At 35.0% G+C, this 27,561-nt stretch overlaps 2 protein-coding genes across 3 annotated transcripts in view; one reads left to right on the top strand and one right to left on the bottom strand.

The window, feature by feature from the left end:
* Positions 1-27,561, top strand: part of Sol1 — a 129,236-nt gene that overhangs the window by 1,087 nt on the left and 100,588 nt on the right. The window contains exon 2 of one of the 2 annotated variants that reach the window (XM_066396509.1): positions 4,610-4,741. The exons of the other annotated variant lie outside the window; for it this stretch is intronic. The gene's annotated coding sequence lies outside the window, so the exon portion shown is untranslated. The remainder of the gene's footprint in view (positions 1-4,609; positions 4,742-27,561) is intronic. 2 annotated transcript variants of the gene reach the window in all.
* LOC136408729 (uncharacterized) lies at positions 15,248-25,994 on the bottom strand. Its single transcript, XM_066389867.1, has 3 exons — positions 25,714-25,994; positions 15,649-15,819; positions 15,248-15,595 (listed from the first exon to the last, which is right to left on the bottom strand). Exons 2-3 carry the CDS (start codon positions 15,810-15,812, stop codon positions 15,358-15,360), a joined length of 402 nt encoding a protein of 133 aa, XP_066245964.1. The 5' UTR covers positions 15,813-15,819; positions 25,714-25,994; the 3' UTR covers positions 15,248-15,357.

The raw sequence follows: 27,561 nt of genomic DNA, 5'->3' as shown, positions 1-27,561 counted from the left end.
TTAAGTTAAACCTCCTTACTAAATTAAAACACTGTGTATAGCTATGCATCAACGTTTACGTACCTTATTCAAGGGAGTAATCTTCTTTACAGCAGGTGAATAATGGAAGCCCGAGAGGAACGCTTCCATTATCGGAATAATAATTGCTTTCGCGACTGCAAACGATGCGGTTAGAATTACACATTAATTTGTGAGTTGACAAAATTAAAATAGTTCGAACGTCCTTAAGAATTTCGCTCGTCCCTCGCTTTTAATTAACCCTGCCAATGCAAAGGGTTGATTGAGTTGCTGAGAGAAAACAGCGAACTAAGTTCTTATTTAAGATATCAAAACTTTTTTAATATGCAATTTAGCTTCACTATTTACTCTCGATTTTTATATGATTAGTCTCCCTGAAATTCATTGGTATAGAAGGTCTATTTACGTGGTTTTAACATGTTTTTTTAATTTCTTACGAGATGTTTTAACTAACTCATTAAATGTTCTGCTACGCCACTGTTTTACCACCTATTAAATTTTAAGTTTCACTTTTTATACTCAACATTCAGTTGATTCTTTTTTAAATGCATTAGCGTGGATGGCTATTGGTTATTTTTGAGAAATTTCTTTTTTGGAACGACTTATAAATTATGTAGTACCTCTTTCATTGTTTTCCTTATGAAGTTTTAGTAAGAGTAAGCAAGAGGCAATTAGGTGATTGATAAGTGCGAAGGAGATAGGCTACCGTTTCCCCCTCCATTGTTAACGATCGGCTAGCGTCGATGACTCACGAGCAGTACACCTTAACCCGAGGTTGAATCATGTTACCAAAAGATCTTGTTTTTCAATCAATTCTATAAAATTATTTTTTAGAAACGGTATATTTTTCTATAGCTGCGGTTTTTAAAATCAAAAATTTAAATTTATTATAAAACGGAATGTATGCGCGTAATTTGCGTCCTCCAAAATCACGCAAAACTTCCTCTGATCAAATAATACTGCTTGAGAGTCAACGACGCTAACTGATCGTCGACAATGGAAGGGAAAATGGTAACTTGTTTTCTTCGCATTTATCAATCGTCTAAGTGTCTTTTGCTTGCACTTACTAAAACTCCATGTGCATAGCAGCGAAAAAGGTGTTGTATACTTTATCAAGTCAAAGAAAGCGACTCCGCTACGCTACTGGTTTTTGACCAATCAACTTGCAAGATTTATTGTGTATATTCAGCAAAACTTCAATTTTAAGTCTGTGAATGGAACGAAACTCCCACACTATTCTGTCGAGAAAATGTGTCAAATTCCTTGACAACCTGGTGTAGGAATTTGAATGCATTCTCCTTAGGTTTACTATAGAAGGTAAGATACTTTGGGATATCGATTGAGTCACATCCGTCATGAGAATATACAACATATTTTGTCATCTAAGGAGAACGGATATGCTCAGGCGACATATGAGGAGAAAGTTTAGATAATATGATTTTTTTAGTGTTCAAAGTGCAAATTTAAATAACATAATAAATGTTTAAAACATGTGAAATACAAGTAGTAAATCCATGCATATCCGAAAATATTTAGATATTCTAAAAAAACGATATATTTTTAGATATTCTCAGAAACTTATTCACATCGAGAAAATACGAAAAATTTAATTTTGAACTCACTTTGTAAATTCTGCAATGTCATAAAATTCCTTAATTTATAAAAATACTTGATGCTACGTCGAGAAATATTCTTCCATAGTATGAAAATATGAAAATTCTAAAGGAGGATTTTTCGAAGGATGCAGAAAAACAATTTGTCGTCAAGAAAAACTCTGGCTTTTTCGTGTATTCTTTTTATCATTCTATCATTACTTTCGACTATAATAATTTAACTCATATACATACTGAAGAGAGTTTAAAACTGTATTAAACCATAGTCGAAGAAAGCACCGGAGAATAATATTTTTTAACTAAGATAACTTGATCTAATTTCGTATATTCGACATATCCTAATATATTCAGTTTAATTACATTTGTCCTTTGTAAGTTTTGTTGTTATAAGTGAAAAAAATATTGCCACCATTTGGTCGAGAAAAAATTCAATTTTCTTGACAGGTAGGTACAGAAATATCAAAGCATTTTTTTAAATTTTATAATGCAGGTTACTTTGGGCTATGATATCAGTGAAATATTAAGAAAAACACATGTGAAATTTGCCTCTTTAGGACATTTATTTCTATTGAAAAAAATCCAAATGTGACATCTAAGGAGAAAGTGTTTATCTTTAGAGCCATAAATATAAATCTAAAAGATAATAAATGAGTAAATAATATGAATCATTTTAGAGCTGGCATTCTGAAACCTAAAGCCTCCGCTCCGAGGGCATAAATTTTTACATTTATGTAGTAAGACTGCGTATGACGAGTCTCTCATAATATATTACAAGAATTTCTAAGGGATTTGCACCCCGGAGCGAGCGTATCAAGGGTGATTTATTATATTTATTTTATTCGAGTGACACGTGCAATTTATCCCACAAAATACGCGCCAGTCTCCTAAGAAGAAGTGTATGTTACCGAACGATTCAATAATGCCGATTTATTCAGTCAAGTTGAAATGTAATAATGGAAAACATACAGATTGAAAACTTATAAATGAATTACTTACAATCCGACAACAAAGACATGAGACAACAGAGGACTGCCGTATGGCCTTTCGGATGAAGGAACTGGATTCTAGGCAAGTAATTTGAAATTTGAACGCAGTTGGGACAAACCATTGTGGCCAGTTCGATACGTAACTTGCAGAAACTACACACTACTGTTAATAGGACGTGTACAATAATTGTTTGCAAATGGCGCATAGTTTGACTCATTGCCAATACATGGAAGGAGCTGAACTTAGGGCAATTTATTTAGGCCAATTATATCGGGACTAAATAGAATTCCTCGTAGCGGAAGAGTTACGTGCAGATACTTATTTCCCATACGAATCTCCTTAGGGATCGAGCTAATCCCAGTATTAAAGGTAGAGCCCCAATCAAAACATATCAAGCAAAAAAATCGACCAAATAAAGGGCACAAAATTGTTTTTGTTCCCTTATCTATCGGACTGAATTCCGCAGAGGGCGTAAACTTCATTTCCTCGCATAACCCTTTTTATCCCTTCGGGGGGTCATCCCCAGACGAAAGTTTCTGGCTTTCTCAAAGAACTTCTTAGGAATAGATATCGGCCAAACGAGGGGATTTCGGCGTTGTCTATAGAGGATCATTTACATATAATAATCTCCAAGGGACTAGTTTCGAAACCGTTTATTTTTATGGGAAATTTTATTGGTGTCGCTTATGATCGAATTTGCAGAGCTGCATTTTAAATTGGAAATTTCACTCAAATTGATTTCACAACAGTTGTTATAATTGATTGGGGCTGGTAAGTACATCTCTCTTTGTGCCAATTAAGATTAGTTTCCAGGGAGCAAATCCCGGCGGATCTTTCAGGCTATTTCTCGAAAATCCCGGTTTCCAATACCCAATCCAAAGGGATATTTTGATAGCCGGGCAGAGGGGATTGGCTTGTTGGATTCCAAGCTGAAAGGCATCGATACGGAAATCTGTCTGGTCACGTGATGGGGCAAAGTGGAAAAGTGATTAAAGTCAAGACAAAACTCAAGAAAAGCTTTAATTTCGAGATGAAAAATAACTGAATATTGAACATCGAGTAAAAGCTGAAATATAGAAAATACACTGTAATACACGAGGTCAAATTGTATGCAATTTGTTGGTCGGTTGGATGTTAAATGTATCCCATTAACTAATTTGAAACCGTAATGGAACGGTTAATAAAAATTTACTGTATGCCTGGTTGACTTGCATTTGATTGCGTTGATTACTTTTGTTCCTCGATTCGTGTACTGCAGCAACATTCAGCCAGGACCGTCAACTTCAATAATGACATAATGAACGTCATATATAACGTAATTGACCATATGAAATGTTTTTTCATCTAAAATCAAATTGACCGGACAAATATGTGGAGAAGGAAAACATTTCTTCCATTGTTTGGAATTGATCAAAATTGTCCGGCACTTTACCGGTCAAATATTCTGACAAATAAAATATATTTTCTTGACCGGGCACCTTGAACCCTAAATATTCTTGAAATGTTTACTTCGCGAATACCCCTCGTACAAGTGTCAGATAGGAAATCAGGAGAGACTGCCATTGTTGTTACCTTTGTGCCAGTGTACAGTGGCAAGAAATCTCTACAATCATTCATACAAGTAAAGAATTGTTACGAAATTTTGTAGGTTTCTTTTAAAGGATTACTACTTATCTGACTTGCTGATAAATAGAAGTATTAGTAAACGATTTATTTAGGACTGCAACAACTTTTTATCTCAAGTTTTCCTGGTCATGATTTAATATTTTATCCCACTGTACGGAACGGCAATTTACGAACGTCTTCTTGACAATCTGGCGAGGAAGTTCTTCTACTTTGTATAAGTAGTTTTTTTTTAACTGAACTAATGAACCAATTAGTGCTAGTATAAATAGTTTGAACAAATATACTTTTTCTATAATAATTAATCTCGATAAAATACGGATATGACAAGGTAATACTAAATTTATTCATGATATGTTTCCCATTAGATAACCGCATTATTATTCCGAACCACGCAGATTGCCTGCCACTTCAAAAATTCGAGGAGAAAAATAGAGAGTTCCCGGGTTTTGGTGAGACTGACGTGCAATATTGTATGGGGGAATAGTCAGCTGGAACAGGTAAGCCATGGAGGGAAGTTATCGAACCGAAAATTGCATTTCGAGGGATAGTGTTTGCATTACAATGCTTGCAGAAGAGACGTTAGTCTGATGGTTGCTGCCGCAGTGCATGTGCATAGACCATAAAAGAAACAATTCCTTAGCCGTAAATTATTACAACGTATGCCACAAAAATGTCGCGAATTATTTAAAATATCGCGTGATTATACCCATGCCCCACATTTTCTGGCTTACTTGCTGTATAAATCACGGCATTTGTCAAACGTGGGCCATTCAACATGCATCATTTCACGAGATGGATTCACGATAAATTGTAAAATATGTTGGAGTAATTTCGCTCATATGTTTACCAGCCGAAAGACTGCGGAGAGTGAAAAATGATGCTTTACGAGCGGCTGGGAAAACAGGAACGTTGCCTGGGGAGTTGAAAAATCAACGCTTCACTTTTAATATCACTATGAATTAGTTTAAAATAGCATCGAGAATAATTAGTCGGATCAAAGGGAAAATTTTCCGAAAATCAGAATTTATATCAAATCTTCTAGGGAATATTAAGACGTATCGCTCGTTACTTAAACGTTATTTGGGCAGAATTAACCTCTGTGTTTAATTAAACGCCGTATTTGCTTTCGAAAATTTCGCATTCCCTAAATGGCAATCAGCTACGGGATAATTAATTATTGTGTCGTAATAAGCCGGTGAATAATGCTAATCTGGATCAGACTAAATGCCAGTTAGCGTAGGAAATGTATTGAAAAATCTGGAATTAAAGGGAAGGTTAGATGTTGTTACATTTATTATATTTTTGGGGGCTTAGCAGAATTACCCATGAGGGTAAGCTGTAGAGGATAAGCATACGGAAATTTGAGTTTATGGACACAATGGTGAAAGAAATTTACGATTATCTTCAGTATGTGAAACGACTGTTTTTCTGAATGAAATGGTGAAGGAATAAGACTCTATTCAGTGTAAAAATTGAAAACCAAACTCTCTGATTATATTTACTTACTTAGAAATTTGATTCACTTCCAACATTTCCAGAATGCCTGAAATTGAAAAACTTCCTCTCTTCGCATATCTCATTTTCGCACCCTTTCAACTATTTCGTTTTATCTGGAGAGCAACTTAATTTTGCCAGAAGCAATTTCTTCATCTTTCTTATTAGCGATTAATCTATTTTGAGCACCTGACGCTATAAACAATAGTTTATCCAATTTGTAATAGACAATTGAATGGACAGGCGACACCACATAAATCCTCTCTGTATCGTGAATGGGGAAATATATAACGGTAATTTGTCTGATGGTCAGTTTAGGATTGTAAATGGTGGAATACATGGCTTTGCTACTGAGCGAATAAATGCCATATCTCTGAAATTTCATAGCAATTACTCATTAGTTTTCAGCATCTGTCAAGATTCAGTTACAATATAATTATTGTATAGTAATATTTTAACAAGCTGGCAGCCTTGACTTCCATATGACAGTTGACACCATTCACCATTATTCTGTGTTGCTTTAAAACAAAACACAGCTGCTGCGTTGCCATTTTTACCGATTTTAGAGAATTTTACAAATTTTTAGCCGACGGGTCAAAGGAGCAACGAAACTTGTTTTCCGCAACCATGGTGGCAAACACCTAGTTTTCCAATGTTGATTTTCTTGTTTGCTCTCATAATAACAACCTCGCATTTCATTTACTTCCGGGTTTTCGATATAAATACGTGCTTCAAATCAAACTTTCTCCGTAAATATTGTGCGTTTGAGGTCGATGAGGGCTCTTTTGATCCAAATTGACTTCTTTTTGGATGGAGAAGTTGATATACGTCTCGTTTGGTTTTTTATCAAAGTATATTTGCCTGTCTATTGAAAAGTTTTATAAAACGAAAGTAGATGTGACATAAAAGGAAGATGAAATGATTTTTTATGATATAGGCTTAAAAGAGCAAGTGAAGACTAAAGGAGGAAAAGGAACAAGTAGGAAAGGAAAATATGGTTTTTGAGGTGCTCTCTAAACTAAAAAAACGCATGGGTGTTGTTGTTATCGTTTGGAAGGGATATAAATTCATAAGCCTGGAGCATTCATGAATTTTGAGGTTTTTGTATTTGTGATATGCCATGAGTACTTAAACATTTGACTTTTGTACAGAATTGCCAGTATAGGGCTAATTTTGGGTGGGGGTACTCTTTAAGTTGCTCTTTAACTCAGATTTTGCTTCTGGACGAGTCTGCACTGGTTTGCACGCACGGTTGTGGCTACAGCAAAACTGCTGTAGTGTGCTCTTTTTGGATGGAGTTTCTTTTTGAGTTGCTCTATAAATCACATAAAACATCTCGGCCGTGACTGTCATCGTTTAGGAGATAAAAATTATGTTGTAAATTTACAAAATCCATGAAAGCTGAGCTGTTGATACATGGTGGCTCTTCCACATGGTTAACACGGCCGTGTTCTGAATTTTAGTGCAGTTTTTCCTCGACTTACAGTAAATATCATGGCTAAAGCATTAACTACCTGATATGTTTTTATTAGGGTTTCTGCACTAGTTTGCCGCTCGAGTCGAATTCACTTCCGCAAAATATGCGTTGTTACAAGTGTTAGGACTCAACAAATGTGTGTACTCGACAAATACAGGGTGTCCCATAACTATAGGAGCACAGAGCGGGTGGAGATAGTACATGTAAAAATGTTTTTTTTGCGCACCTTATATTTTCTTAACTATCAATATTTGATACAGACAAGTTGATATCAAATGTATCATTTTTACATGTACTATCTCCACCCGCTTTGTTTCCCTATGGTTATGGGACACTCTGTATATCGCTGTCTGTTTTGTTTTTTTTTTGTTCAATTAATTTCGTTTATGCATAGACCTAGGTTTAGTTCTGTGATTAAATACCTTTTAGGCGTACAAAATTAGCGTCAGTTGTATTTAAAATTCTTTTTCATTTATGTTTAGATTTAGTCTAGGCTGTAATAAGGCACTCTTTTTGTTCAAATTGAGCTAGCATGAAAAAAAATTTAATTATGTCTTTGTTTATTTTCAGTTTTAGTTTAAATATTCTAGCAAACTTTTTTAGAAGACAGATTTTTAACTTACTAACGTTTAGCCACATCTTTAGAGTCGAATATATAGGGTGTTTCGAAATAAGTCTGTCAACTAATTACTGTAGGTTCCTATGACCGAAATAAGAAATAAAATTCATACAAACAAGGGTCCGTTTTCGCTTCTCACCTGAAATAAACGGTGATAAAAAAATTATTGGAAAAAAATTTTTTTCCTAATAAATCTGTTCCAGTATTAAATATTTATATGAAAATTGGGGAGTGTAAAATAAGTGTTAAGACACATCTTTTAAGGGGAAAAATGTTTTTCATTTCAGCAGCGGTAACCCCACAGATGTGACACTGAACATTTTAAACAAAAAATATCATACGCCACTGGTTAAAAAAATACAAATAATTTTCTGAATACTCCATATTTCTATAAAAAAAGGTGTCTTGAATATTTTTCATAATGTTCACCATTTTTATGGAAAAAAATAAATCACAACAATTTGCAACTGAGAAATCACATAATTCATTCCTTTAACACAATAAAAAACGCACCAGGAATTTTTCAAATAATGTTCGACAATATGCGAAAAAGGGCTGAGACACGCATACTTGCAGGTGGAGGTCATTTTTAACAAGTTATTTAATTATTTATTTATATTATTAGGTGTACAACTTTGCTTCCGCCGTTTTTGAATAGATGTATGTAGCGGTAAGTAATGATCGAAATAAATAACCCCATGTGGGCATGCAGGAGCCTTGGGCACCTGTTAACATAACCTCATAAAAATATTAGTCTATTTGTGTCTTCATCCTAAAGTTATTCGCAATTGAAAATGTCAGTGTACGAGCCAAATTCTCGTCATTTGCGGGAGGTTTTACTTTTCTGCTTCAATATGAAGAAATCTGCTGCTGAGGCTCATCGAATGCTCTCAGATACTTATGGGGAAGCCACTATTAGTGAAAGGACATGTCGTGAGTGGTTTCAGCGCTTCAAGAACGGTGATTTTCACGTCGAAGACCAACATAGCGGTGGAAGAAAGAAGGTTTTCCAAGATGCGAACTTGGAAGCATTACTTGACGAAGACTCGTGTCAAAGTCAACAAGAATTGGCACAATCATTGGGAGTGACTCAACAAACAATCTCAAAACGCCTCAAAGACATGGGAATGATTCAGAAGCAAGGATATTGGGTGCCGTACGAGTTGAAACCAAGAGATATTGACAGGCGTCTGTTCGCTTGTGAACAGTTGCTTGCAAGGCAAAGACGGAAGGGATTTCTGCATCGTATTGTGACTGGGGACGAGAAATGGGTTCATTACGATAATCCCAAACGCAAAAAGACTTGGGGATATCCCGGCCATGCTTCCACGTCGACGGCCAAACCGTCTATTCATGGTTCCAAAATCATGCTCTGTATTTGGTGGGATCAACTCGGCGTAATATATTATGAGCTGTTACAACCAACTGAAACAATCACAGGTGCTCTTTATCGAACCCAATTAATGCGTTTGAGCCGAGCATTGAAAAAGAAACGGCTGCAATACAACGAGAGACATGATAAAGTGATTTTGCAGCACGATAATGCTCGACCCCATGTTGCGCAAGTGGTCAAGAAATACTTGGAAACATTGAAATGGGAAGTCCTACCCCACCCGCCATATTCTCCTGACCTAGCTCCTTCTGATTATCACTTGTTTCGATCCATGGCACATGGGCTAGCTGACCAACACTTCCGGTCTTATGAAGAAGTAAGAAATTGGATAGAATCGTGGATCGCTTCAAAAGATGTCCAATTTTTTCAACACGGGATTCGTATGCTGCCCGAAAGATGGGAGAAAGTAGTGGCCAGCGATGGACAATACTTTGGATCCTAAAGGTATAATTAGTTTTTTACAATAAAATCGCGAAATTCGGAAAAAAAACGGCGGAAGCAAAGTTGTACACCTAATATATGTAACGTAATGTACCTAAATTAGTCTTGTAGTTTTAATAATTAATTAACAAATAATATTTTTTCCATAAAAACGGTTAATCTTATAAAAAATATTAAAAAGACCTTTTTTCTCTACAAATATCAAGCATTCAGAAAATTATTTTTATTTTTTTTAACCAGTGACCTATCATATTTTTCGTTTAAAGTGTTCAGTATCACATCAATGGAAATGCCGTTGGTGAAATTAAAAACATTTTTTCCTCTTAAAAGATTTGTCTCTACATTTATTTTACGCTCCCCAAAAATTGCTCAAAAATATTTAATACTGAATCAGATTTACTAGGAAAAAAATTTAAAAATAATAATTTTTTATCACCCCCTATTTCAGCCAAGAAGCGAAAACGGACCCATGTTCGCATGAATTTTATTTCTTATTCGGTCACAAGACCCTATAGGAGGCAGTTGGCAGCCTTATTCAGAAACACCTTGAAAATGCACTCACGTTTAAGTAAGATGTAACATTCATACTTAACTAGCGCAAATGCTAGCTCTTCACGAAAGTTGTCTGCTTGTTTTTTTCTCGGAATGTCACGTTTCTCGTAATTGTTGTATCAAGTAGTTTTCGATATCAATAAACCTTAATTGAAGAAGTGAAAGTTGTTGGCAATTTGCCGGAAACAATGTCTCTGAAAATGCGAACTCAGAGTGTTCCGAATGCAAAAGATCCACTTTATAATTATCTTGATTGCCACTTCGTGGAAGCAACATATCTCGATTAACGGGAAGGATTATTCATCTTGATCCTACAACTGGATCATACAATTTGGTTCTTCGAACCGCACCACACATTTGGTACTTTTACTTTCAAACCAGATTTGGTTCTTCCATCTGACCGAACAGTAGGTGAAGAGTTGGTGCACTGATAAATTGGTCACATCCTAACAATTATTTGTTCTAGTGACCGTTGATTGACTAATAAAATCCGAAACAATGAAAAAATAAATATGTACGTCCCTGAAATTAAATTAGCTTGTTTTTGAATTTTTTGAAAACTTTTTGGCACGCCACTGAAAATGTTAATTACACGTTCAAAATTTAATAAAAATTCAATAATATCAAAATTTCAACTCGATATCAAAATTGCAGACAAGTATGCCTCAAAAGAAAATTATTATTCAATTAATTCTTGACAAATTTTCGACATGTTGCGGCTTAAATTTATAGCTAGAAACTGCCGAATACTTCGACATAGTGAAATTTCAACTTAAATTGAAGATTGGAAAACTGGAGTTTCCCGGTAAATAAATAAAATTAAATGTGATTTTCTGGAAAATCTTAAAAGTTTCAGAGTGCCACTGAATATAATAATTTGGCGATAAAAATTTGTTGGAAAAACTTTGGTTCGTGCCAAAATCAGAGACCAAAGTCGTTTCAAAAAGAATTAATTTAATTAAGACTTTAATTATTTTTTTATGTAATTTTTAAAATATAATTTTTTAAAAATCCTAGACGTTTCAGGTCGCAACTGGAGATTTTCGAATGTAAAGCCAGAACCTAAAAAATAATTCAAAATGTTGAAATTTTAATTGATCGTCACAGTCAGAACATAGAGGAATCTTTAAAATGGAGGAATTTAGGTTGACTGCCATTCGCAACTAACGGGGCAACTTTTTTGGCAATTTTTTTAAGGAAATATCTCAGGAATAGCTGAACTAATTCCAATGTCTAAAAAAGATTATGAAAGTATAATTATTCTATAGTTGTGAGTGGGGATATATTATACAGGGTGCTTAAAAAAGTGCTGCAAAAAAGTTAGAATAGGAGTGGTCATCTTTTTGCCAACATTGGATATGTCATTACATTATATACGAGGAGATTCTAGAGTGAACCCATATCTCAAACCATTTTCTTGACCTAGAAATCCTAGAAAATAATACCGAGCACCTTTCAAAAATTGCCAAACTTTAATATTTCCGGAACAATGGTGCTTCATGATGCGGCTGCCACAATGTAGTAGATTTTTGAACTCAAATCCTTTGGGAAAACTCAAAAACTCTAATTTTAATCTCAGAAAAGTCATTTAAACTAGAAGAGCAATGCAACAATTCCCACAATCATAATAAAGATCCGACATTTAAACTCTTCTAAAATATGCATCATCATTTCGAAAGTTAGATAGGTTTGAGTGAGTGAACGTCTCACTTGTCTAGTTGTTTATGAACAATCCTGAAACTTTTCCCTGAAACAAGGCGCAGTTCAAATTTTGTAGCTGACAAACAAATAAAATATGCATGTGTTAAAGCCCGACAATTTATCGTGGCTCTAACAAGCAGAGCCTCAGTCAAGTGCTAGACAACGTTCATTTTTAATCAAGAGACGCTGTCTTCTCTGTGACAAGCCGTTGACTATTTTATGAAGCTCTACGGGATTTTCAAGCTCAAATTAGGTCTGGTTTAATTGTAAAATGCACTTTTGGAGAAGGAATTGAATTATTATTGCTGATGTGAATGAATAATTTAATATACCTTCTTCTTTCTTTCGTATATAAGAAACTCGTATTTTTCCACATCTATCAAGTAAGGATCCCGACTCTCAGCCATCAAACACATATATCATTCAGCTGAGATAAGTTTGACTTTGCACTTTATGGAATTGAAAATCTCCCTTATCTGCAACACATTTTGAAACAAAGTTATTGAGGTTTCGGGTTTGCTGACAATAGAATTTGCCAATTCCAGATTTAGCCTATGCCGGGTATATTCAAATGATTTTTACATTTTCACTGGGGTTTTATGCAAGTGAAAGGAATTCTGCCACAACCCGACAACAGCGCACTGGTTCTGATGGCAGACGTCACGCTATATATACAGTATTATTTTTAAGACAAAAGAGAGTCGCGGCATTGCCATTGCATGACTCTTTTCAAGGCCCTAGGAAATTTTCTCGAAACTCATAGTTTGTTGAGATATTATTTATTTCTTTTATTTACCTTGAAAGCCACAAAGGAATCTGGAAAGTTAAGGAAACTCGTTATTATTTTAACATTCAGCCAACCTCAAAGGAACGCAAAGCAGCCCTCCATATAAAGTCTGGAACTGAGTTTGCAAATATTGTTCCGAAATAATTTGCATCCACGCTGTAGTGGAATTAACTTAAGGAGCTGTAATTCTCCAGAGGTTCTTAATTAAATATGAATCATTAATAATTGAAGTTGCATTTCCCCTGGTCGGGTTTCTATCTCAGTCCAAGTTTATTCGAAAAGAGAATTATGAAGTTTGCGCCTTGCTCAGATGGTTTTGTTTGAATTGAGGTTTGCATTATTTCGGCAAATGAAGAAGTTATGAATATATCCCTGGATTTAGGGTGATTTCTGCAGCAGCAAAAACTGAAGCTACGACTGCTATACAATTAAAAATAAATGGTTAGGATCAGTTTCGAGCGAGCCAGAAGTACGTGACCTATTAAAGAGATCCAGACTTGAGAATCTGGAAAGTTTTGGAACTTTTAAAACTTAGAACTGGCGAACGTTTTTAGTGTTTCATTCCTAGTTTATGTTAGATGAACCCTGTCGATTCAAAACTCAATTCAAATGCGCAGAAAGATGTTTCTTATTTCCATTTTTCTCGTGGAACAGAAGGCATTCAGACCTCATTTAGGATCGCGGCTTTTAAAATGCGTAATTAAAATGCCGGTTAAAGTTGAAAATGTGTCTTGAAAGCAGTTCGTCAGGCTGCGATGAAAGAGAAAACCTCATTCGGTAACTTTTATTAAAAATTAACGTTTCGCCGCGGGTCCAGGATAACTTTATTCCGAATTTTCCGCACTTGTCAAAGACGAAAGAAGCCAACTTATTATGCGTCATTATTAGGCAAATTTATACCCCAAGGATCTTTGATTAAGGCCCGGTTTTTTGAACTCCTGGTAACTTTATCAGCAAAATAATTTCCATAGAAACGACGAAATCAGAGTAGAGTATTGGTCAATTGCTCTATTTCCATGGAAATTATCTTCTTGCTAAAGTTAGCAGGAATTTGGGAAAATGACTTCTCCCGGATTCCCGGGTCACTGTAGAAATTGCCCCCCACCCAGAAACTCCCGGATCTCTATTAAATAAGTGGCGTCCCAAACATCTGAACCAACACATCAGTTTTCTAACTATATTTTTTTAAGTTTTAATTTATCATTTTATGCTAATTTTTAAATAAATCAATTTAAAAAACAGTCACGTTGATACTTGTAATTGTACGGCTATGAGTTTCTAATATGTCAAAGCAATATGTTCCCTAAACTCGCACATGCGTTATAAAGTTTCATCCCTTTAAAATCAGTAGCGTTTTGAGCAGGGAAATCATAACTTAATTTATACTCTTTTCAAAGAAACTAAAATTGACTATCTCTGCCGATGCGGTTGTAGTATATTGTCTTTTTCAATATGTTTTTCAGAATTTGAAAAACGACTCAAGTTGCCACTCATGATGATACAACCTTGAATTTATAGTACGTTAGTACAATATGCTCCCTTAGCCAGAGCATAATTTTGAAATTTTATCCTTCGAAAATCAGTAGGGCTCTGATGATTTGCAATCCCAGCTTCAACGTTTCCTCCAAAAAAAAAAACACAATTTAAAAAATCTCATGTTGGAAGCGGTAATCCTACGCCCATGATTTTGTAATAGTTTTTTCCATCAGTTCAATACATCAGCGTAAAAAAATTCAATTTAAACCCGCTGCAATTAGTGACGCAGGGCGGGGCAACTTGCCAGGAGGTTAAAAACTGGCCAGCAAGATAATTTCCATGGAAATGGGATAATTGACCAATGCTTTACTCCGATTTTGTAGTTTCTATGGAAATTATCTTGCGGGAAAAGTTACCGAGAGTCTGAATAAGCGGAACTAAAGGTAACTAGAGACAAAATATTATTTTAAGACATCAACATGTCCGTTTAGTGCATTTTTGCGAGCAGAAATTTCCATTAAACAAATATTTACGAGAATTAGGGCAACAAGAGGGGATTCAACCAGACCTTTGCAAACCTTTTAAGTTAGCAAACACGTGAAAGATTGGGTTGGGTCAGAAGGGAAGTTATATTAAATTTAAGTCTGGACAGTTATGGTAACATTTTTCGAATAGATTGGAAACCGATCTCAGGAGGTCGAAGCAACATTTGATAGAGGTAGAACTAGGAAACACATATAGGCCTTTATCATTAAAGTTAGACCTATATCACGTAACATAATTGACAACGATATAGAGGTTTCAGTCTCAAAAATGTACCTACCTATATCGCTTGATTCGATAAAAGAATTACACGAATTGAAAAATTTCCGTGATAAAACTACAGAGAATCAAAACAGGTTTTTAACAATCCGACAACAGGGCCATCCTTGTGAAAGCCAACGTCACGCCATTTAATCCCTGGCAATTTTTGAAACAAAAGGGAGTTGCAGCGTTGCCATTTACTGATTCTCTTCCACAGTTGCGAAATCAAACAGAGAAGAGGGGTTAAACTTTAATAAGAATTTTAGTCTTTTTAATAGCCTCATTCTAATCCTCCATCATTTATATGTACACAAATCAGCCTTAATAAATAAATAAATATAAAGTAAACAATCCACATAGAAATGCGCGCTATTCATAATGAACTCTATTCAGATTGTTGATCAGCTTAACAATCTGATTCCTGTCAATTTGCTCTGATGCCCTGTTATGCACTAAGTTCTCTTTATTCAAATTCAACGATTCCCTAGCTAAAGCACTGCCAATATAGGAATTTCCATAAAAATTGTCAGACTTTCTCAAATTGCTCGGCACCGAGGCTTCTTCAGCTGAATTAGCCAGAGCTGCGGGACTGGCTCTCAGCAGTTGTCTGAAAAATTCAGTTTTTGCCTTGAATAATATACTATCGTAGTTGAATCTTACCCTTGAGGGTTAATGCTAGGGTAGTATTGCTGCTGCACATAGGGGTGTGGCGCAATTAACTGGGAGGTTGAAATGAAGCTGTTATAGCCTGAATAAAGTTGTCCTGCTTTGACCTGAGCAGCCCACAGGAAAATGGCAGCCAAGTTGATGTAATAAGCCTTCATGATCTGTCTACAAAATAACATACTTTCACTGACGGTTAATGAGGTATTTGAATGTCAAGGAGGAACGCAAAACGCTAACAATTTCCTCAATTAAATCGAAATCACGTTTTGAAATATAAAAAACCTTGAGCGGTCGTATTTTAGGCACAATATTTTGTTCCATCGGGATTTTAACGGTTTTAAGAGCGAACACGCCCTTATGATTTCCAAGCAGCAGGGCAATTTGTTTCTAAAGGGGTTTCCTGAAGTTAGCAGGCAATTATCATTTTAGTGTCATTAATTTTCGTACAACTAACCCGCTTAGGAGAAATTTCATCAATCTAAATTAATTAGTTTTTTTTATTTAATGAGTCAGTTTTAAGTTAATTCGCACTCGCTGTTAATTTTGCCGTTAAATTGCTTGAAGAATTGAGTTTAAAGCCAAACAAATGAGATGATCTTTGTGTTAGATGAGATTTTTAGTAAGTTTTTGTGAGGAAATAATTATTTATACGCAACCACTATTTTGTATAACTCCTGTGCTTTTGTGATGCCCATGCATATAATATGATGTATAGAGTATCTTAAAATAAATGCCATTTTACTTAAAACATTTTCGCTAAATCTCTAGACGAATTCAGAAATGCGACAATATATGAAGTATTACATTTAAATCAAGAAGGTTTACATCAGCCTCTGGTATTACCGGAAGTGGTGTCACTGGTACGACTTTATTCTTATGTGTCGTGTAAGAATCTTTCGGGGAGAATACTCGTGAGATTTTATCTCGTCTGGCCTCAGCCAGATTGACATCCCCGAAGTAGGAATAAAGAGGACACGCGCAGAGAAAAGCAAACATTTAATTTTTCTGTATTTTACTGATGATTCTGCCACTTGTGAGATTTTCCGATAACGTTTGATAAAACTGGCCTAGAATTTATCAGTTTTTATGCTGGCGCCTGACCCATTCTAGATGACAAAATGACGATACAGGGACACTAATACATGGCGGCCTCCCGTTCATGAAAATGGGACCAATTTTAGTGGAATGCCGGTAATTGTTTGCCATTACCACTTCTTCTACGACATTGAAATAGTACTAAAATTTTGAAAGTTAATGTTATCCATTATGCACAAAGAAGAAGTTTTTTCCATTGCACTGCTTGCACGAAGAAATCGGCAAGAATATCTTACGAATCATGGTCGATAATTATTATTCCAGAACAGAGGAACGTCAACCCTTATTGAGCATATTTTGGCCTATACTTGGATATCCCGCAAAACTTGATCACTCGGGGTAGTCAATACACCCTTTTTAATTGATTTCCATTTCTAATTTTTGACGAGCAATCGATTGTTGTCCCCACGTTTCAGATAGCTCTTTTAATCTAGATGTCGACCATAGTTTCTCATAGAGTCCTCTGGTTACCCCAGTTCAGGTAGATATAGTTCGTCTGCAGTCTCGACCAATGCCATATCCCCCAGAAGATTTTCATCATTAATCTGATGATGTGCATCATACAGAGTCGCTTCGTGACCATCGCATGGTGACCAATGCACCAATGCATGGTCATTGTTGTTGATCATGCGACAGCGAATTGTGGACAATTTGCTAACCTACTTCGAACAGATTATATGAGGACCCCAAGTAACAGTTCCCAACATGTTATGTCATACGGTAATACCCTATATCACGATAGATTTCAAATTTCTTCATCGATATAGCCCTACGGCCTTCACTGACTAAGATAAACGTAAAATTTGTTTCGGATAATGTTTGCTAGTCTGCTTACAGCACTATTACGGAGTATAGGGTTTAGACATCCCTGTTGTTGTGTTAGGACTTTAATGGATCGTTCATTAGTTAATGTGATGTGTTTGATTTTGAGCTTGATGCGATCCTGTCTCAAATTCAAAATTGGTTGGAGCATGTTATCTGCCATCTCACTCCGTCTCTGAATAAATTTGAGAGGAAGCAAAGTGCAACGGAGAAGGAATGTCTGAATGCCAGATGGGCTGTTCGGCTTTAACAGTATGACTGAGGTAATCCACAGGAATGTTTATGATTATTAGAGAATAAACCAGAAATTGCACTTGAATTGCTAGGGACCTAATATAAGCTATTTATTGCCAGAGGTGTTCCTTTATGAAAGAAAATAAACATTATAGCTCCTTATAGATGTCCAGATAAGTTTCAAGTGTCATTTATCCAGAAAAAAAGTGTATACTGGGCGACTTCAGCAAAAAAGAACACCTACTGGTGTTCTTTTTTGCTCATTACTATGAGGTAGCAGTAAGCAAAATATTGACAATATGGTGAACGCAATTTTAGCCCACAAAGGGAAATTTATTAATACGCTGGTTTAATACAGGATCGTACTATGTAGGATTTGAAGTACCTGACTAAATATAAATTGGGGTGCTCGAATACGTAAGATACGCCATAAATTGTATTAAGAATTAGAAATTTCTCTCTAATTTTTTCTGATACTCTATCTCGATCTATACTCAAGCTCAACACTGTCGAAGCTTTTCTAGAGGAAAATTTCGATAATTAGTATGATCAAGAAGGACAAATCGAATGTCAATTCCAAACTATTATATCATTTGATAAGGGCGTATCAAAGTGGTTTTCAAGCTTGTGATAGAGGTTTTTGAAATATAATAAATAATTTTTAGTACCTATGTAAGAGATATGTCTATGGTCTCACACTGAAGAATGCCATATAAACCTTGACATTCTCAAAAAGGGAACAAATAAACGTTCCAAAATAACATCAACATGTATAGAGTCGTGTGACAGGCGCATATCATTAAGGATTTTAAACTAATAACACAGATTCCTTAAATGTAATAATTTTTGAGAGATACGTGCGGCTATGGTTCCGGCTGAAAAATGCGATGGAAACCTGTTCAATAGAATAAACGTATTTAAGAATAATGATCTAGAATATTAATTTCGAACTCGGGATTTATCGGACAGGGGCGTATTGTGATGATTTTGAAAGTAATGATACAATTTCTTTAAATTCAGTAAATAAGTAATAATTACGTCCACGATTTCAGGCTTAAGAATACGATTTAAACCATAATATTACATTCAATTAATGAACATTTCAGAATATCATTATCGAATTATGGAATCACCTAACAGAGTCGTCATGATGTTTTTGGCTAGTTTATTGTTTAAAAATTCTTTAAAAATTCCACTAGAATGGCACCGCATTTGAATCGAAAAACTTAGAAATTTTGTTATTTTATAGTTTCATTTGTGTGTTTCATGTCATTCTGTATCATCACACTTTGCATTTTAAATGTGTGTGAAAGCCACTGGCGTAGGCAGTTTTTGAAGTTGTAAAGGTTTTAATTAATTTTTTTAATTTGAGAAAATGATTAATTGGATCGTTAGAAATCTCCCTTTGTACGTTTCTGGTTCGAATGAAAAAAAAACGAAAAATTTTGAATTTCACAGAGGACTTTAATCTTTCGTTGAAGTTAGATGCGTAGACAGTATTCGAACCTGAAATATGTTTTACAATATTGAAGTTGAAAAAATACGAAAGAATTCTTTTAAAAAGTCTATTGGCACGTCACTGAACTGTTCCAGAAAATTTGGAATATTTTGGTTTCTGTTTTGAATCAGTTGGTAATTTTTTTCATGAAAATCAACATTTTCAGAAGATTTAGTTCTGTATTTTATAATCCCAAAGAACGCGATTTGAATACAAGGTTCCAATGGATTAGACCCCATAGAGATGTCTCTGCTTTTTCACATTTGATTCAAATTTCGGCATTTTAAATCGAAGCCTTAAGTAGAGCACCATGAGTCTAAGAATTTTTTCTTCACCACAGAACCACGGGAGGCAAAGTATTTTTGTGTTTTGACTCTTAGAGACCCCTTAATTTTTATGCTTAAATTCAGTTCCTAAAAGGTTAATTAGTTTAATAATTTTGGCTTCAAAAATCTAGGCCCTTCAGTGATGTATGAAGAAGTCAAAAACCATAATAATTAAATTATTTCGGTGTTTTAATCCCTACAGAGAAGCTGCTGATTTTGCAATAAAATTTTGCTGAGAATAAAATTTTTGGGAATGTTGATTGGTCGAAAAATCTCACTGAACAAGAATTTTATTCTCGTTTTCACATGTTTCTATAGGATCTGGGCCCCAATATTAAGACAGCGATAACGGTTTGCAAGCCAACGTCACTCAGTATGCACAGATTTTATATGTGCGTTGGTGTTGAGAGTCAAAATCGATGTAGTAAACGGCATTGACAAATTTAAATCATTAATTCGTATAAGTTTTTTGAGGCGAATTGCATTTTGTATCAATAATAGAAATCGACGTTTTGCTAGCAATTCGGCGACATTTGGAGTAAAATTGAAATAAAGTCATAAATAACACAATACATTTTCCACGAACATTTCAATTTTTGATGCAATTTATACAGATATTCGACCTTTGTCAGCCTTTATTTGGATGTAGTAATCAATTTTACTCACAAATATTCGTAATTGAAATGCTTCACTCTAAAAAAAATACAATAAATAAATATCCATTAGTTACTTTACAATTTATTTTCTCTGCAAATAGCTTAACAGTGTTATTATATTTAATGGAGTTTTCGCTAAAGTCGACGTTGGTAATTCCCTGGAAATCTGGGCAGGAATTGACATTTGCAGTTAATTTCAGGAAACATACAGTTCATGGTAATTTTGAAGCCCCAACAGTTGAATGATCCCGCATAGCAGGAATTCCAGATTAGGGGAAATTTGCCGGAATGGAAACAACGATATGACATTGTCACACGCCCTGTTTTCAATTAGCTCGACCTCGTTGGGTCTTGACAGGGATTAAACCGATTCATTGACCTGTTATAAGTAAATTTGGGCCCGGAAATAATTAGGGATCACGGACCGAATAACCTCCACAGGTCGGATTGAAATCTGGAATCGGGCTTGTCGCCTATGCCGATTTTTGGCCAATTGGTCCTGGATGTTTAATTAGTCGAGGTTCGCTGAGTTCATTCGGGCTGAATATAAGGTCGCTCAGTGCTATGCACAAATACAAGGTGGCCCAACGAAAACTTTACACCTCAATTTTCCGTATTTAAAATGAAAATGTGTAAAATCGCTCGGACGCGTCGATTTTACTTCGAGGGGGACAATTTTTTATTGTATTTTCAATCCCTGAACAAGGGTGACAGTTAGCCCCAAAATTTTTAATAGGAAGGGGTGTCGAGTGACACCTCATTTGAAAGGTAGTTATACCCTGATTATAACCTCCAAATTTGAAATCAATGACGTTATCCCCGTTGATCTGACAGCTTGTCAAAGCCTATGGGGAAAAAGCTTTTAGCTAATAATTAATTTATCGCAATAAAAGCTGCAGGCTTAAAAAATGAGGGTAGGAAGACCTTTAAACGTGAGATATCACTAAATCGTTATCACCCAGGCAAGTTTTACCCCTCAAATTTAAAAGGGTGCCTTTCTTTATATACAGGGTGATTCTTAACTTATATGCATATACTTGGGAAATTATAGTTGAGGACAAATAATGATTAATAGTGAAAAAAATGTAGTAAAACCTTTTTAGTTTCGGAGATATCAATTTATTTCAACATAAAAGAAACTGTATTTAATTTATCATACTAACTGTTCGAAGTTATTTCCATGGTTTTCAATACACAATTGAGCTCGCCGAATCGATGAGTTTTCACACGCAACCAAACCAGGTTGTAGCCGAATAAATAAATAATAATAATAAATTCGAATACCACCACAATTGAAAACAAAGTACTGCAAGAAATACCAAAAATATCGTCCTGACTTGTTTACCTCTTGGTTTTTATAAATAAAAGCATTGTACCTAATAAATTTTTTATGTCTCAACTCAATTGTGTATTGAAAATCATGGAAATAACTTCGAACAGTTACTACGATAAATTAAACGCAGTTTATTTGTTTTTATTTGAAATAAATTGATATCTCCGAAACTAAGTGTTCTTTTACATTTCTTTTCACTATTCATTATTATTTGTCAGCTATAATTTCCCAAGTTTATGCACATAAATTAAGAATCACCCTGTATAATTTTTTTCTTAAAAAATACAAAAAAAGTGTTCGCATTTCTTTTCTAATCAGTTTATTAAATGCTGGAAATGACCGCCATTTTCTTCCACAGAATAAAATAAATTATGTTCAAAGCGTTGTCTTGCGTTGCGTAACATTTCGGGTGTAATTTGGTGGCATTCATGAATTATATATTAGGTGTACAACTTTGCTTCCGCCGTTTTTTTTCCGAATTTCGCGATTTTCTTGTAAAAAACTAATTATACCTTTAGGATCCAAAGTATTGTCCATCGCTGGCCACTACTTTCTCCCATCTTTCGGGCAGCATACGAATCCCGTGTTGAAAAAATTGGACATCTTTTGAAGCGATCCACGATTCTATCCAATTTCTTACTTCTTCATAAGACCGGAAGTGTTGGTCAGCTAGCCCATGTGCCATGGATCGAAACAAGTGATAATCAGAAGGAGCTAGGTCAGGAGAATATGGCGGGTGGGGTAGGACTTCCCATTTCAATGTTTCCAAGTATTTCTTGACCACTTGCGCAACATGGGGTCGAGCATTATCGTGCTGCAAAATCACTTTATCATGTCTCTCGTTGTATTGCAGCCGTTTCTTTTTCAATGCTCGGCTCAAACGCATTAATTGGGTTCGATAAAGAGCACCTGTGATTGTTTCAGTTGGTTGTAACAGCTCATAATATATTACGCCGAGTTGATCCCACCAAATACAGAGCATGATTTTGGAACCATGAATAGACGGTTTGGCCGTCGACGTGGAAGCATGGCCGGGATATTCCCAAGTCTTTTTGCGTTTGGGATTATCGTAATGAACCCATTTCTCGTCCCCAGTCACAATACGATGCAGAAATCCCTTCCGTCTTTGCCTTGCAAGCAACTGTTCACAAGCGAACAGACGCCTGTCAATATCTCTTGGTTTCAACTCGTACGGCACCCAATATCCTTGCTTCTGAATCATTCCCATGTCTTTGAGGCGTTTTGAGATTGTTTGTTGAGTCACTCCCAATGATTGTGCCAATTCTTGTTGACTTTGACACGAGTCTTCGTCAAGTAATGCTTCCAAGTTCGCATCTTGGAAAACCTTCTTTCTTCCACCGCTATGTTGGTCTTCGACGTGAAAATCACCGTTCTTGAAGCGCTGAAACCACTCACGACATGTCCTTTCACTAATAGTGGCTTCCCCATAAGTATCTGAGAGCATTCGATGAGCCTCAGCAGCAGATTTCTTCATATTGAAGCAGAAAAGTAAAACCTCCCGCAAATGACGAGAATTTGGCTCGTACACTGACATTTTCAATTGCGAATAACTTTATGATGAAGACACAAATAGACTAATATTTTTATGAGGTTATGTTAACAGGTGCCCAAGGCTCCTGCATGCCCACATGGGGTTATTTATTTCGATCATTACTTACCGCTACATACATCTATTCAAAAACGGCGGAAGCAAAGTTGTACACCTAATATTTCGGGGTAAAACTCTCCTCCGTCAAAACGATTCAATGACATGTCACTTTTACAGCTCTTCTTGTCTTCATTTTGAAGTTTGCAGTTCTTATTGCGATAAATTCATTATTAGCTAAAAGCTTTTTTCCCCATGGGCTTTGACAAGCTGTCAGATTAACGGGGATAACGTCGGTGACTTCAAACTTGAAGGTTATAATCAGGATACAATTGCCTTTAAAATGAGGCATCACTCGACACTCCTTCCCATTAAAAATTTTGGGGGTAACTGTATCCCCTGTTCAGGGGTTGAAGTTTTAGTGTTTGAAAAAGCAATAAAAAATCGTCTTCTTTGAATCAAAAATCGACGGGTCCCAGCGTTTTTTAATATTTTCATTTTAAATACTGCAAATCAAGGTACAAAGCTGTCGTTAGGCCATCCTGTATACACTCACCCGAAAAAGTCTTGGTACAGTACTCTACTCTATGAAAAAGTGTAAAAAAATCGTAAATAATTCGGATGAAATTAAAACTTTATTTTATTTAAATGGGTGTATTCTATTATCTACAGTGGCGGCCATAGAATTAAAAATAACATACAAAAAATAGAAAATGCAATTACTTGAAAGAAAGCTTTAAAAAATCACAACATTTTTTTAACGACTTTTGTTAACTCATAAGAGAAGTCAATAATGCAAATTTTAAGAAAATTGCAATTATCAAAACTAAACAAAAAAAAATTTTTCCAAAAAAAAACTCAACAAATTCCTAGAACGTGCACTGTACCGCAAAATGAACGCATATTTTAAATTTTACGCATTTTGGTTTCCACGATTTTACGTTTACTAGTGAAATATTACCATAATTTTTCAATAAATCTAACTTTATCGCTTATTGATTCCGAACGAATAAATATGTACTTTAAAGTTATTTTCCTAGAGATGCAGCGAACTTTAAACTTCAAATATCTCAACAAGAATGCCCGTAGGGACTTGTACTAAGATACCTTTTTTCCATAAAACATGTAGGAAAACACAAATATAACTATAAATAGATTCTATACCAGGTGATAAAAAAAAAGTTATGCCCCTTCAAAGAGGCTTCACCTAGTGCTGACAGCGTTCTCTGCAATGTGCATCGAAAATGTAAAGAGATTCTGATCCCTCCTGCGATATTTTGTTCAGATTACATTCAGATTGCATTAGAAATCAAGTTATTAATTTTTTTCCTTTTTTTTAGTGTTCACTTTGACGTCCTGTATTTTGAAAACCCTCCACTTTTGGATTAAGGTAAGTTGTGTTAAATTGTCATGTTTTCGCCTCAGAAATCTGTGGTAGAATTTTGTATACATTTTTTAGAGACACCTTGTATAATAGCAATTTGGTTGATGTACCAAGACTTTTGTGGAATGAATCTGTTAATGGAAAACGGAGATTCTTTTTTTCCGAATAAGTTTAAGTGTTTGTTGAATTTCATTATTGTTACTAGTATACAGTATGTCCACAGATAGAAGGCCTAAGAAGATAAATGGACAAAAAATGTCGTTTTTCGATAAAAAGTAATTTTTGATAAAAATCTTTGTTTTTCGAAAAAATACGATTTACAAAGATAACTTTGAACTTTTTTATACGGGGGTGCCCAAGAACTACGAACACACGAAATACTATTAAGAGTAAACTAGCTTTATTTCTCATTTTGGAGCAAAATGGTAAATAAAAAACAGATTTCAAATCCTATCCAAAGTTTACATACAAAATTCCATTATTCCAAAATAGTTTACTATTAATTCAAAATAAAAGTTAGTAGATATTACTTATTCAAACACACCTCCCCCGTATTCGACGCATTTCTCAAATTTAATATTGTGACATTTGTTGTCATGCTTGTTGTGAATACGTGAAATGAGGTGAAAAAGTTAAATTAGAAATTGTTTGAATTTTAAAAGAAAAATAAAACTTGAAATACTCAGTTAAAATTTTGTATGTAAACTTTGGATAGGATTTGAAATCTGTTTTTTATTCACCATTTTGCTCCAATATGAGAAATAAAGATAGTTTATTCTTGATAGTATTTCATGTGTTCGTAGTTTTTGAGTACCCAGTATAAAAAATTTCAAAGTTATCTTTATAAATCGTATTTTTTCAAGAAGTGGAGACATATCAAGAATGACTTTTTTTCGAAAAACGACATTTTTTGTCCATTTTTCCTCTTGGCCCCTCTATTTGTGGACATACTGTAGATATAGATAACACATCTATTTAAATAAAATTAAGTTTTGATTCCTTTCGATAAAAATGTTTCCACTTTTTTATGAATTAGTGTACCAAGACTAAGACTTTTGTGGATGACTGTATAACTGTACCCAGTGTTTCGGCAAGGAACACTTACATGTAAGCAGAGAATTTGATATTCCCGATGCAAATGACAATAATCCGGTTCAAGTCACGTAATTCCAAATGTTTGCACTGAACACTTCCTCGTCACTCACGACTAAAACGCCACACAATTGCGCTATTCGCTTTATATATGCAAGAAGTCGTTTTATAGTCCGGGCAGGTGTCCCCATGTCCCCCCTAAAAGTTTAGATTAGAACCTCCTGCCTTCTCTTTCTACTAATCCCCAATTATCGGAAACAGGGATTGCTGATAATTACAAAACGTTTGTTTTGAGGCAGCAGGACCGATGCTGCTTAATGATGCAGGGGACGTGAAAACTGTGTGGCGCCATATGCTAATAACTGCTTACGAAATTACATTACAAAAAGAGAAATTGATTCGCTTGTAATGAAGCGAATATGTATTTGCTTGGACTAAGAAGTGTTACGAACCTTTCCTGTATGTAACTTTCTGACCTTGCCTTGCTTAAGGCTTCGGAATCTAAGCCAAGGTCTCGGATCACGAGACTGAAGAGATCATCTCGTGAAAGGCACTCATGTGCCGGAAGAGCAAACCTTATCGATCAATTAGGGACAACATTATTGAAATACACATTCGTCCTTTTATGTCCCGGGACGTATTAATGTCCTGGATTAACTTATCAGGTTTCTAGCAGTAATAAAACGTCACCTTTTCTCATCAAGAAGATTCTTGTAACATTGATATTAAATTTAATAAACGTTTATGACTATTGGAGAATAAAACTGTAAATTGCACTTGAATGGTCAAAGACCTAATATAAGCCGTTTATTGCTAGAGACGCCCCTTTATGAAAGAACATAAACATCATTAAAGCTCCTTATAAATGTCCTGGCAAGTTTATAGCTAATCTAATTACGTTTCAGTCAGTTGAGATGTTTGGCGTGTTTGACCCATTTCCAACTTAATACTATCAAATAGTAAAATCTAGCAAACATTTCATTTAAGCAGAACAAAACATAAATGCATTCTAGATGATGTCAGCAAAGAAAAACGATCAATTACAAGGAAGAATCAAACAAATTCTCGATATATTGGTGAATGTTAATTACCCAATAAATGAAAATTTCTCGATACTAAGATTCGGCAGATACTCTGTTATACAACAGGGCCGTATCGAGAATAAGAATGTGAGAACAACTCAATATACATATACAGGGTGGTCGTTTGAAAACGAAACATGTACAGTTCTAAACAGCTAAGAGATAATGAAAAAACTCCGACACTTAAAACATATTTTTGAGGGAGAAACATTTTCGGCTAATTTGGACTCCCCTATCTGCAACGTTTTAAGCGGGACGGGGATTCATCCCCAAAATCTTAACTAAAAATGGGGATCGAGTGACATCTCATTTTGAAGGTAATTTAATGTACTTTATAACCTCCTAGTTTTAAGTCTCTGCTGTGAACAAAATCAATATGGCGGCTTCCCAAAGATGCACAAATTGAATTATTTTAGCTGTTTTACTTTACTACGGCAACAAAAAATATTCCGGTCAAAATTAAATAACACAGTAGAAAACAGTAGTCTTTGCGCATGTGCAATAAAAATGTACTTAACAATTTATGATAATTTTACTTAACTTTAATTGGATTCTAACACAAAAATAGAAATTACATTTTACATTTTGTAAGTAAAAATAAAGTTACTACAAGTCAATTGAGTAAATGTTGGAAATGTCCACCTCGGACCTCTATACAATAAAAAAGATTTTGTTTAAACCACCGTCGATCATTTTGAAACGTAAATTGATTGAAAATTGATTGAATTGAAACGTAATCTCTATTTTTGCGTTAAAATTTAATTAAAGTAAAATTATCG

Source organism: Euwallacea similis, chromosome 1, assembly GCF_039881205.1.
Source record: "Euwallacea similis isolate ESF13 chromosome 1, ESF131.1, whole genome shotgun sequence".
Lineage (NCBI taxonomy): Eukaryota > Metazoa > Arthropoda > Insecta > Coleoptera > Curculionidae > Euwallacea > Euwallacea similis.
This window is presented reverse-complemented; position numbering and strand designations above follow the sequence as displayed.

Coding starts and splice junctions, on each gene's coding strand:
- LOC136408729 (XM_066389867.1), bottom strand. CDS start 15,812: ATGAAGGCTTATTACATCAACTTGGCTGCCATTTTCCTGTGGGCTGCT. Junction 15,596..15,648: donor CCTAGCATTAACCCTCAAGG/GTAAGATTCAAC, acceptor TGAATTTTTCAG/ACAACTGCTGAGAGCCAGTC.